The 13,841-nt window shown below is 46.0% G+C and overlaps 2 protein-coding genes across 2 annotated transcripts; both read right to left on the reverse strand.

The window, feature by feature from the left end:
- Positions 1-4,994: 4,994 nt before the first annotated feature.
- On the reverse strand, positions 4,995-6,616 carry LOC101776141 (BTB/POZ and MATH domain-containing protein 1). Its single transcript, XM_004975452.3, has one exon. It carries the CDS (start codon positions 6,606-6,608, stop codon positions 5,334-5,336), a length of 1,275 nt encoding a protein of 424 aa, XP_004975509.2. The 5' UTR covers positions 6,609-6,616; the 3' UTR covers positions 4,995-5,333.
- A 2,533-nt stretch (positions 6,617-9,149) lies between these two features.
- LOC101776546 (desiccation-related protein PCC13-62) lies at positions 9,150-10,722 on the reverse strand. Its single transcript, XM_004975453.2, has 3 exons — positions 10,214-10,722; positions 9,908-10,133; positions 9,150-9,781 (listed from the first exon to the last, which is right to left on the reverse strand). Exons 1-3 carry the CDS (start codon positions 10,567-10,569, stop codon positions 9,407-9,409), a joined length of 957 nt encoding a protein of 318 aa, XP_004975510.1. The 5' UTR covers positions 10,570-10,722; the 3' UTR covers positions 9,150-9,406.
- Positions 10,723-13,841: the final 3,119 nt, after the last annotated feature.

The following is a 13,841-nucleotide window of genomic DNA, read 5'->3' on the forward strand; positions in this document are numbered from 1 at the left end:
AACAAAATCTCACGCGATCCCGCGCACCGGCGCACGCAGACGGTTCTAGAATAGAATGGATCTGCCGCCGTTGCTGCTGGTCTATCCTGATCCATTTTTTTAATGGGCGCGCGCCCACGGTTGTGAGATGGCTCCGGTCTAGACGTCTAGTAGGCTCGACGACGCCCCGTCGCCCACGGACTCCATCCCCATCCCTTCAGGTGCACGGCGTGGCGCGCCGGCAGGTGGGTATTGGTTGGTCTATTGGGGAACACGAGACGGCGAGCGGGCAGGGAAGGAATTGCGCTCGCGCGCGTACGTATACGGCCAGGGAGCGCACGCCCGCGCCGCCAGGCGGTAGCCAGTTCCCAGTGGCGTCCCGCGTCGCACTCCCCTCGCGCGTGGTGCGCGGCGCCCAAGCTCTCCCCGCCTCGCGATGGATCCCCACGACAACCAGACAAGCCGCGGTGTCCGTTGTCCGGGACGAATAGATCGTGCGGAAATGCCGATCGATACGGCATCTTCATGTGCCGCCATGACAGTACGACGACACGCGAGTATCGCCACCGATCAAGAGACGGACAAGGCACGGGAAAGAACAGTGGCCAATACCCCATACCTAATCAAAGCACCCCCACCAGCACACACGCATAAAACTACAGCTAGTGATGTTAACTGATAATCATAGTGCAACACACATGACTGTCAGGTGACGACGTGTGTACCGGTGGTATATTATATTATTTTTTCTGCACCGTGCTTTTTCTGAAAAAAAAAAGAGCAGACTGCTATACGCAGTGCATGCTGCGCCACATCGGCAGCACGTCGGTCGGGACGGACGATTCGTGAATCGAAGGCTGAGTCGGGGAATCACTGTGTCCAGGAACACCAGAGATCACGAAATGGCCGGCTCTCTTCCTTTTGAAGCCGTCCACCATCCTTCCCCTTCCGACCACTGATGGTGAGCAGTGTCCATTCCTTTTTGGTGATGCTGCCTTTTCGTCCAAAGGCCACCACCACGATGGCAGTGTGTGTCAACACCCAACCCCACCGCGACCGAACCCTATCTCCTCCGCACCGGCCGCCGGCCTTGCCTGCATTATTGGCCCCGGTCCGGTCTCAGCCTTACCAATCATCATCCCCCGGAGCGCCAGCAAAGCAAGACGAATCGCCCGTGCCCTCGCCCTCATCCATGTCGACATGCGCATCTCTCTCGCTCTCCGGTCTCGGTCTGAATCCCTGCCGAAGCCGCCGCCGCCCCTCTCTTGCAGAGAACGCCATTTAATTTGTCTGTCTTCTTGACAGTCACGTTACAATGCTATAGCCGTGTTATCGAGCAGGTTAAAGGAAAGTGATCCTCTTTGTTCATCTATAATCGTTTTCGGACGTATCGTGCCGTGACAACTGCGGCCTTCTGGTACAGATATTCCGATCTTGGGAAAGGCATCGATCTTGGCAGGGAATGAACGAAAGCAACGGGCCGCCGTGACCATGGATCCGATCGATCTAATCTCCAGCACTGTCGTGCACAAGGCATCAGCATGCATAAAAGGAGTAGCAAGAGCTTTGGGAAGAGAGTTTCTACGTGGAGACACTAGAGACTAGAGTAGTGCGGTATCTTGGCAAGAATATCGCGAAGGTTGAAAATGAAAGGGAGGGGAAATTCATTTCGTAGGAGTGAGGCGATTTTTTTCCCCCTATATTCCAAGTGAGGTCTTTGCATTGGTGAGCCTTGTCTCCCGGCAAGCCCGCAATAGGTGCACGCATCTGATGGATAAGGATGCCCTAAAAATAAACGAAGTCAACCTGAACTGGAGGATACTTCACGAAGTTAGAGGGGTTGATTACTCGCATAATGCAAACCTAAAGATCTTCAAGGGTAGGTTGACTGATCGATATGTGTGCAAATGTACATCTCATTGCTCGGCAGATCAGGTCAGAGATAGGTTGCACCTCTAATCTCTGGACTTCCGAGTGGTTGAGGACGTACTGGTTTTGAGCATTGTTTAACTTATCGCGTACTGTTGTTAGGAATGAACAGAAGAAAAAAAAAGGTAGGTTTCTGATTGCACGGTTGTAACGCTGACGCAGGCTTTGAAATTCAAAGAGAGAAAAAAAAAATCCTCGAATGATGTGCCGAATGTGACAGAACTGTGCTCTCACTTTATAGCGCATTATCATTGTCGGGATTCTGAGCTGCTTCACGTCGGAGTGTTTGGATACTACCTGGTCACATCGGACATTTGATGCTAATTAGAAAAACTAAATATGAGCTAATTACAAAACTAATTGCACGAAGTCTAATTTGCGAGATGAATCTATTAAATCTAATTAATCCATTATTAGCAAATGGTTACTGTAGTACCACATTATCAAATCATGGATTAATTAGGCTTAATAGATTCATCTCACGAATTAGACTCCATCTGTGCAATTAGTTTTGTAATTAGCCTATGTTTAATACTTCTAATTAATATCAAACATCCGATGTGATAGGTGCACCCTGCATCCAAACAAGCCCTCGGTCGTGTATTAAACAGAAAGAGCATAGGACGAAAATGGAAAACATGAACATAATAATAACGTCACCTAGGGAAATGATGTGCCTCGGATAATCAGAAACAACAAAAAAATGTACGATAGGGCCTCTACGCTCTGTTCATCAGATACTACTATTCAGGTCTCAAGGCTCATAACAGGAGCAGAAGGCGCACTGGTACAGGCAAGCTTCAAAGAAAACCATACGATAAATAAGCAATTGACAGCACCGAATGCTGATTCGCCGCAATACAGTTCTGCATCTGCCCTATTACTAAAGCAGGAGTAAAGAGAACATGGTTGAAATTCTAAAACCGATCAAAGATCAGGAAGGAAAAGGCCCCTCGGCAACAAGAACGCTGTGTTACGGCGTTACCATTTCCGTAGCAAACTCCTGCATGAAAATAGCTCAACACAACAGGAAGAAACAGGAAGCATACTGACGGAAGAGTGAAGACCCAGCCTTCTTGCTTGTCTTCGAAATACATCAGCCCAGGAGTCCAGAAGCACCATTATAATTTGGAAAAATACACCAATCCGGGCCATGTGGAAATCTGTGTGCAATGCCACCTTGGGCATGAGAAAAACGATTTTGTCTTATATTCAGTTCAAATCACCTCGGAAACAAATTATATATCAAATCGTATCAGCATCTAGATTTCTCACTATTCATTGCAACAAGCCGACAGCCACAAACATGAGGGGAAACATATACTGCATACGCATGACGTAAAGATATCCAAATTGAACAAAGGTGACACGAGGATCTCAGTGCTATTTGCCAATGATTCATCACAGTTCACAATGGATTTAGCATATTTTGATTAATGTTAGGCCAGCTGAAGACGCACTGGATTGCGAATGACAAGCTAAAACAAATATATAACAGTGATACCTTTTCTCAGTCAGCACATTAACAATCGCAGAGAATACAAGTGAGGTAGCATATATTTATATTCTACATGGGCAGTCTTTGCATACGTATACATTTCAGATAACCTACTAGTCTCCTAAGATCTTAAGAAGACCATTTCAAAGTTAACCAATGATGAGGGTACTACATTTGAAATACTTGTTTGCTTTCTCATCCACATATTTTGAAATTGTCCCAAACATGCAGACTTGCAAAGTGCCCAGTGTAGATACAAAACTTGGATCATACTGGAAAAGAAGTCTTCTTAGTATAAAGAAGAAGCAAACAGAGGCCAAGTATATATTTTTTTCATTAAATGAAGAACCAAGCATCTGAGAACATGTGGGTTATAGACTTCTAGGTCCACTCAAGCCTGAAGGTAGGATGATGCAGAGAAGAGATCAAGAACTCAAGTTCTGACATACCGCAAATCAAGTCAATGGAACCATGTGGAACACTGTACAAAATGGTTGTGAAACTGCATAGTTCTGCCTCCAAAAAGGTGAATACAGGTTTAAGCTTCGACATGCGTACAAGTAAAAGAAGAAACATCTGTTATAGGTATTCCTATTGAAACAAAAGATGTGATGAAATCTTGATGATGTTGCGAAAATATGCTCTCATTCAGAGTCACATAGAGTTAGCACTATGACAAATTTGGCATGGATTGATCATGCAGATTTGACACCGATTGGAAATGGCAGAACACAACCTGGAGAAACTGGCTGCCATTTCCAATATTATACAAAAACCTAGACATGTCTTCTTTTATACAATAACCATGAACTGTCCAATATTATCTGGAAACTACAGTCTTGACTGATATTTTGAAACTACTTCAGTCAGGCATTGTAGAAATATGTGAGCTGGGCACAAGATGTACTGATATATTCAGAACTGATCACTTTATGAACATTACTTCAAAGCATATAAACACCTAGCCCTCATCTTCCCTTAACCATCACTGTGACAGTGGGATAGAAAACTTACAGCATATTAAGTTCTACAGGCATATATATCCACAGCTTGTGACCTTCAAGTCGTAAAATAACTTGAATGGTTACTGTTTTGACATCCTGGACGCTCTGCAATTGAAATCCAGGGCCTTCCCAACCATCCAGAGGGTCCAATTGAAAACAAAACATGAATCAGGAGACTAGATAAAAAAAAGTTGCCTCCACAGCATTATGTAGTTAGTAGTAAAGTCTGCACCACATATATCCTTTTCAAAATGAAGAACTAAGCATTTTAATAAAATGTGGGTTACCAATTAGATACAATAGAATATTTCTTTGTAAACAGCAGAACTAGTTCAGCTCTCTTGCTCGTTGAAGCTTGCAGGTAGTGTGCGGACAGGAGGGCAAGAATTGAAGCATTATCTTAGCGCACTGGACAAAATGGTTGCAGAAACTACACAATTCTCCCCAAGAGTTTTCCCAAAAGTTCATACCAAAGATTTCAAAACATCTGGTAAAGGATTCATATTTAAACAACAATACAAGGAAGATTATGATACTGTAATAAAAAAAATGTGCTCACTTTAAGTACCGTACAATTAGCAGTATGAAAAACATAATAGTTTCACACTGAATGGCTATGTTGCCCAACAATTTGCACTATTGGGCAATAATTCATCACAATTTCACAAGATATTGTTCGACTAACTGATGACTTGGCGGTTTGAACGCACAACACAAAAGTTATAGAAGTAATACATTGTTAACTCAGCACATAAAAAGATCTTAAGATAATACAACTGAGCTAGCACAGAGGTACATTTCATATGAACTACTATTAGCCAAAATATCTTCTGCAAACTAAAGGATAAGGCATCTCATCTCTAGTTGCTATGCGCAAACTAACCTAGTAACTACTTAAAAAAGTTAAATCAACGATGCGGATACTAAATTTTTTGAGATTTGGTCACTTTCTCCTCCTCCCACATATCCACAAGGACAGAAGGGCATGCCCTTTTCAGGTGCAGATACCCTTGGCTTGCCACCACCTCATTTATTCTATCTGAAGAGTTGATATACTCAATGCAAGCATCTTTGAGCTTTCTGCAGTTATGCTGGTCTGCTAGACATAGGATGATTGCAACAGTTTCAACATCAAGACTTACGCAAAGAATTCCCTCACAAATCAGCTTGAGCCTCTCCATGGCATATCTATCTGCAGCCACAAGCAGGTGTTTCATCATTTCCTTGTCATCGCTGCCAAGATCCTCCATTGCGGGCAATGAGTCTGTGTAGATGAAGTGAAGCAATGCCTTGAAAACAGGAGCCAGCATGTCTTCAATTGTTATGCACTCCCTGTTTCCCTCCCCTACAGGCCCGTAGAGCTCCGCCTTGAAGACTGGTGATCGTGTCGCGACAATAACCTTGTGTGCAGGGAAAATCTCCCCTTGAACAATGAATTTCACATCTGCTCCCTCCTCTGACTCCAACAATTTTCCAAAGTTGACCGACAAGTCTGAAGGAGGCACCACCAAATCCTCAGAGATCGCCGCCACCTCGGATACCTGTGGTTCCTTGATAACAGTGACGTCGCACTCGATCACGAGGCGGTCATTGTGTATGTGCCCAGAGGCTTCCCTATCGCTCGTGCCAATGAACTTGAATATGTCCAAGCCACGGTTCTTACTCGCCTCCATGGTGGTAAACAGCGTCGGTTTGTTCCGCCAGAAGGCTGGCCACGGTGCTCCGTTGTGGTGCACCAATCTGAGGTGATAGAGCACCCTCACCTCGGCTTTCTCGCTCAGAAGCTCCAGACAGACACAGAACGAGTCTCCGGTATCCGCTCTGTGGAGTCCATCGGGGTAGAAGCGGACGCACCAGTCGAAGCCGCCGACGGTGAAGGCGGCGGACCGGATGAAGCGGCCGGCGCCGAGACCCATGTGCAGACTGAACCCGTCGACCTCGAACCTGTGCGTGGCGTGCGCCGTCTCCGCCGTGCACCGCGACGCCGTCCTGATCCTTGGACGCCGAAGTGCCGCCGCCATTTTTGCGGTTTGCTCGCGGAGAAACCGAGGTCGATCGAGGAGGTGATGAGAGGGAAGGCGGCGCGGCGTGGAGAGTAGATCTGGTTGCGGGGGACGGCGGCACGGCGCGGCACCTCGAAGGGAACGGCAGCGTGGTGGGGGAAGGGGAGCGAGATTTTTTGGGAACGAAACGCTCATCTAACACATTTTAGCACTAGTGGCATTTCATCTACACATTTTAGCACGAAAACAGTAGAAAATGATTCGAAACGAAATTACATTGCCGGATACGTCGGTCGAGAATTTATCATATTTTCTAAATCAACTACTGTACGAGAAAATGCAAATGTAAAGATTTTTTTTTCTCAAATGTGCAGGAGGACCACGCATCATTGTACGGGGCCAACTACAAAAGGTTGTAATTTATGTGGACTTAACAACCAAGAAGAGGAGGGGGAAGGAGCAAATGTAGAGATAAAAACGATTAAAAATACCAAATTTTATGTTTAAGTAGAATTGGAAGCGATCAGAAATGATATGTAATTTTCATCAGACAATACTAGACTTGAGCAAACCTCGAGCCGGGCCAGGTTGGCAAAAAGCCAGATTTCTTTTGATCCCAAAATATTTGTGTCCGCCCATTAACTCTACTGAGCCAACAAAATTGGACCCAATTCAGACCAGGCTCGGACTCGGGCCAGTCCGCTCATCATTTTTAAGCCTATTTTTCCAGGCCGCGAAAACCAGCGCCACGCCCGACCCTAAATGAGTGTTGAGCCAAGCCTATTTTGCTCAGGTCTGGACAATAGATAAAAGAAAGTTGCGACCCATCAAACACATATGTTGCCTTTGCGCGTGATTATACAAAATCCCTTTAAGTAGAGCAGAATCAGAACATCTACAAGCTGTTCAATTTGGAGAACCTACGACTAGGTTTTGTCGGGGGAAGACACCACGACTTGGACAGAGGGAACGCCGCCGCAACCTGCAGGCGTAGACAGGGGGGCAGGGGCCAGACCCCCCTATGACACCAATTTTTCCACTGAAATTTTGAAATTCAAATAAATTTTAAAAATTTAACATAGTTGGCCCCCCTAACAAGCAAAAAAATCAGATAAGACTCGTGATGGATATGGTGCCAACCATTGATGGTCAAGATAACATCATCGAAAGGTATGTAAATTGTTGTCCAGAAGTGGTTGAGTTTAATCTGCTCTGCATGTTGGATCTGTTGGTTCCCATGCACTGTTGTTCATCCAATTCCTATATTCAGTTTCTTTTATTTCCATGATGGATTGCTACCTTCAAGGGGTTCATATATATGTTACATTATTTGATCTACTTGCTTATGGATTTCAAGGATGAAGGAATTTTCTGTTCCTATGTACCTGATTTTGACATTTCTGGGCAAAAATTATATATGCATAGACTTTTTCAAAGGCAGCAAGGTTCAACATATTAAATGGATAGTTCTAATTTGAGCATGAAATGTATGCAGTGTTATTGACTTGGAGTAAATAGTACTTCCTACTTGCAGACATAGAGCAAAGATAAGTGACATAGTATATGACAAGCAAGTGGTTCCAAGGGTACTACAATACATCAAGAATCGAGGATGATAATGATAGTTGAAAGCAGTAACACTTCAGAGGTAACCACTATCATTTCTAAAAGCACTTTTCAGATTAGGCGGTGCAATATTTGGTGCAATATTTGAAGTAGATTGCTTGAAAGCAGCATATATGATCTGATGCTTCTGGCTGAGGTGAGGTCTCTAAAACCTCGAAACCCTTTGGTCTTTATTTATTTGGTGCAAATTTGCGTGAAAATTGATGGATTCCTTTGGCATGCCATATTAGACATTTGGACTTGATCAGAATATGCTAGATTACAGTAGATTTAGTTTTCAGTTAACCTTGTAAGGTGGTATAATCACAAGAAGATGTTGTATTAGCAGGTATAGTTTACCTAATAATAGATGCTACCTCATAATTATCTTGATTGTGCAGGAATACGTATCAGTCATGATTGTGCAGGAATACGTATCAGTCAGACCATGGTGGACTCTTCATCGAGACCTATAGAGTTAGCTTGTTTCATGTGCCAAGATTCTGCAAGTTACACTATAGTTGAGGAAAGTAGTTTCTTTCATACACCAAGAGTGAAAAATTACATATTTGATGATGCTATAGCTAACGATAAAATGAACAATGTAATTAATAGTCAGTTTCGTGGAAACTATACTTGTGAAGTAACGAGGGTGTTAACTATATATTTTCAAATGAGCTATACATATTCCATTATTGAGTAAAAGTGCTAATGCACAAATGTATCCATCATGAATAATCTTGTAATGGTAAACAAAATTATGCTTTTGTTCTACTTTTATCACATTAAATTTTTTCAGCTCGTAGCAACAGTGCATGCCAAAAAGAAGGGGGGGGGGCACCTAAGGTTTGGTCCCGTCTCTCCCCTCCCCTCCACCTGCGTCATTTTGTTTAGTAATGTACAAGTTTGATGCCCAAAAGAAAATATGCAACTATTTTGTGGTAATTAAAGATTGCAAATTTTAATTAACAATTATTGATGATTGAATTGCCCGTAGTAACGCACGGGCACGATTCTAGTAGAAAAGGAAATTGCAAGACTAAAAACATGATAATTTTGTTGTCGTCACTGGTGTGTTTCGGCCCATCAATACACTCCAGTGCATCAAATCGTTCGAGTTTTGCATTGATGGATAAAAGAAAAAGTTGCGACCCATCAAACACATGTGTCGCCTTTGCGCATAATTATACAGCGCATCCCTTTATTCAGGTTATTTCCATACACATGCATATCCCAGCTTACCCACGCTTCGCAAGGTCACACAACACGTCACCTACATGATGCCAACACACATGTATAGTCTACAGCTTGCGGGCTCCACTTTCACACACAAATTAACATGTGCACCACCCCTTGTTGGCCCCTGTCACGCCACGCTCGCCCGTGCGCTACACGCCGAGCAACCCCCTGGCGATGCGGCCGTCGGCGCCCTGCGGGAAGAAGCCGCCGTGCTGGGCTGGGTTGCCGGTGCCGTACACGATGCCGAGGATCTCCTCCGGCGTGCGGTCGTAGGCGAGCGAGAGGTGGTCGCCGGCGATGACGTTCCCGACGGTGAGCCCCTCGGGCCCCTGCCCGGGCGCCACCACCAGCCCCTCGTCCTTGACGCCCCTCCGCCCCAGATCGTTCCGCAGGTCCGAGATGTGCGCCGTGACCTCCGCCACCCCGACGCCGTAGCTCGACACCTGCGTCATCCCGCGCTCGTACAGCAGCGTCCGGATCACCGCGTCCTGCGCCGACTCCACCCCCAGGAGCCCCGCCAGCAGCTGCATATCCATACATACATGTTCACCAACATGTCAGCCGGGCATGAGAACATGGATTAAGCATGGAGAGAGAGATGGGCAGGTGGCGAGTAGAGCGGTCATGCGCGAGGTGCACACGCTTATTACCTTCCTGGCCTGAGGGGTGAAGAGCTTGGGGTTGGCGCCGACGTAGCCGGTGAGGCCGACGTAGGGGATGATGTAGGAGGCGATGAGGAAGTTGACGCTGTTCTCGTAGGGGTTGAAGGGCGGGTCCAGCGTCGCGTTCAGCGCCTGCTCGATCACCTTGCCGAAGTTGGCCGCGCTGATGTCCAGCAGCGGCCGCGGGAAGCCCCTCACCGTCTGCTTGATCGCCCTTCGTTCACCAATTCATGCACATGAGAGATTGCTACTTCTCGGATTGTTACTGTCACATGAGAGATTCAGGAGAATTACCTGAGGTGCCCGACTTCCTGGTAGCAGAACTGGGTGGCGATGTCGCGGATGAAGGGGGTGAGGCTGGCGGACTGGCCGCCGATGGAGGGCGGTCCACCGCCGGTGAGGTTGGCGTCGATGGCGTCCAGGCCGTACCCGAGCGCGGACCAGCAGAAGAACTCCGTCTCCAGGTACTCGAGGTTCAGTGGGAACTCCAGCAGGTCCACGTCCGACTGCGGCAGCATCGACCCGGGGGCGCCGAAGAACCCGCGGTACGGCGGCCGCGCCCACTCCTTGTCCATGTCCTGCGCGCGCGCCAAGGCGCCGCACAGGAGAACCGCCGCCGCGGCGGCCACGACGAACGCCGGCGCACCCATCGTCGCCGGCCGGCTAGCTACTACCTACTGGTAAGATGCGATTGCTACTAGCTTTAGCCACTGCACGCACACGTCACGACACCCAGCACGATCGCGCTCAGCTAGCTGCACGTTTGTTGACTTGTGCGTTTGCGGAATTAATTGCTTCCGGAGATGGGGGTGATCGGTGCGAGTATATATAGGCGGCGCGCGGGGCGTGCGGGACGGCGGCGACGGGTGGCCGGTGACGCGGACGGGTAGGGGTGGCGCGCCAGGGGCGTGGCGCGCGGGGGAGGACGACGTGTAGTGTTTGTTTAAACGCGCTGGCGGGTTTTGGTTTCTTGCCTCGGAGTTTGAGTGGTTGATTCACCTATTCAAACCGGGCAATGACGCTGCTCGTGCGTATGGGACGGATCTGCTGATGTTTTTCTTTGCGAGTTCACAGTTGTGACACGCAGAGATGGAAGAGAGAACAAGATTATCCTGGTTGGCGTGGCATTGCATTTGTGGATGGAAATATGCGAGTGACGGAAGCGGAGCAAGTGCAGCACGCGACGTGCGCTCAAAAAGAAGGGTAGGAAGAGTGTAGCCAAACAAAGTATGATATACTCCCTACTTGCAAGAAAGAAAACAGCATCCTCCAAAAACTAAAGCAAAAGAAAAGAAGAAAAACAGCACATCCTCACAAGGATCTCGTAAATGCATCAGCCCGAGAATGTATCGTCTCCTTCCGACGTGCATCGTCTTCCTCCTCATGATGTTGCAGTTCCATGCTCCCATGTGCCGCCCTCTTCGATTCGCACTGCGCCAGCTTCACCTCCGGCAGTTTAACCATTCATTTTGTATTCACATCTGATAATATTCATATTCGTTTCCAAATTCAAATTAAAATGTGGTAAATAGTAATATTCAAATTCCATTCTGTACGTATGCGATCCCAACTGACCAAGGACATGCAGCTTCTCAAGGCAGAAAACTGTTTGTTTTTATTTACACAAAAGAAGGTGAAGACGAATATCTTAGCTCTCTTCATATATACAACAGAACTGACCTCGATCATATATTCCAGCCGACAATATAGTCACACGTCAGCGTAGCGAGACAATGTTACTGTGTTAATTAGGCGTTACAACGAGTCGCATGTTGGTAAGTTGACAGTGCACTATCGTCCACATTTCCCTGTGCAAGCGCGTTACAGTGATATAGTACAGGCCACCTCGTGATCCCCAAACCATGTCGTTAAAGGCATATGTGATCATAGATGAGCGGTTGTCAGATGGCCGGCCACTGTAACGATGCGATGACCAGAGACCAGACAATGGTTGGTCTTGGTCAGGACCAGTAATTCACCGGGTAAAGGTAGTACGATGGCCACTATCTTGGTCAGGATCAGTAATTCACCGGGTAAAGAAGGCAGTACGATGGTCGATGGCAAATTGGCAATAGCGCTAGACTCCAAAGACTTGACTTGTTGTTCTAGTAGTGGCGGAATCCAGCACTGCAGAGACTCAACATGTGCACCAATGCACTGTGGCGTACATACTCCTACTTGCAAGAAATAAATAGCATCCCCTCCAAAATCAAAATAAAAGGCAACGAAAGATAAAACAGCAAACGATAAGGTCATCTATCTCTCGGGAATACAATGACAAGCGGGACTACGACACTAACTTTTAGTAGCATTGCCTCCTGAATGGCTTCAAGATTCGTGCTTGATTTAAATGTTATTCAATTGTGCCACGCTACAGATCTAATTGTATGTTAGCATTATGTAAGCGTTGGTATCTATACCATATTTGACAAAGATAAATATACTAGTATCCACTTGATGAGGAAGAGTCCAGTTCTGTACCACTCATACCATTTAGTACCAGCCAAAATACCCAGTACTAAATGCGTCATTTAGTACCGGTTGGTAACACGACCGGCTTTACACCTAAAAATAAAAAATAAAGAAAAATTTAACGAACAGCTGGGAGGCTCCCGCACACACATAATATGTGCATGCGCGATCCGTGGGATTCAAACCCACGACCTTAAGCCTCGCATGAGCCTTCCCTACTATCTCACCTACACAGCACATGTGATGGTATTAGATATGCTTTCCTTTTGAAGTACCCCGTGGAGTACCATTTAGTATTGGTCAATTAGACCAACCGGTACTAAATGGTACTCCATGAGATACTGGTGTTATTGCCCGGTACTAAATGGTCTAGGCCTTTTAGTACAGGGTCATAACACCAACTGGTACTAAAGTTTGACATTTAGTACCGGTTGGTGTTTTGACCCGGTACTAAAAAGCCTTCGAGGACCGAGAAAATTTAGGCTCGGTACTAATACGGCGCGTTAGTACCGGACCAAAAGCCGTCCAGTGCTAACATGTTGGACGAATGCTCAATTTTTTTTAGTGGTCGGTGCTCACACTATGCACACACTTTACTACCTGTTGTAGTGGCAATTTTGACCATAATTATATACTATGTGCTGCTTGAGGACTAACTTTTGCATATTATTAAACTACAGAAATTAAATATGCCATAATAAAAATACTATTGTTGAAAAGATCCACTCTCAGGTATGGACTTATGGAGGATGGAAGAGGGCAGTAAAAAAAGATTGGGTTTTATTGGGTCCTGATCCAACGGAAGCTCATACGCTAGGCCGATCAGAGCAGGTCAGCTTCGGGTGTTTTGATGCCTAAAGGCCTCTGCATGGACTCCACAAGAATATTATCTAGGACTTACATGACATCCACCTCAATATAAGACACCTATGTAATCAAATCTTCTCCCACCTATATATACATTGGGTACGGGAAAGGCAGAAGCTAGGTTTGAAACTCCGCGATGCAAAGCCAACGTTAGGTTAATGGTCAATGAGTGTGGGACTTCTAGAGGGGGAAAAACTATAGCTTATGGTTGATAATTTGCGTGCATAAATAAAAGACACAAACCACACATAACAAGCACTCTAGCTAGTCTCTAGCTGATTTTACATAGATGAAAAATATATGTGCATGAATTCATAAGGGGTAAGAGTAAATGTACGAGCCTGCCAATTTTGAAAAAAAAAGGAATGGTTTGAATGAAGTACACTATCCTGTTGACTATATAGTCTCTAGCCGAGAATTTGCAATTCGAATCCGGATGGTAGCAAGATTAAGGGGATGTTTAGCAGCACTCCACTCCAGAAAAATCAGCTCCACTCCACCAGCTCCACACTTTCCCAGCTTCACTCCACCAACTCTAGAAAAACATGAAGTTGTTGTACGTGTTTGGCAGATTGTAGTGCTC

Source organism: Setaria italica, chromosome VII (genome assembly GCF_000263155.2).
Source record: "Setaria italica strain Yugu1 chromosome VII, Setaria_italica_v2.0, whole genome shotgun sequence".
In the NCBI taxonomy this organism is placed as follows: domain Eukaryota; kingdom Viridiplantae; phylum Streptophyta; class Magnoliopsida; order Poales; family Poaceae; genus Setaria; species Setaria italica.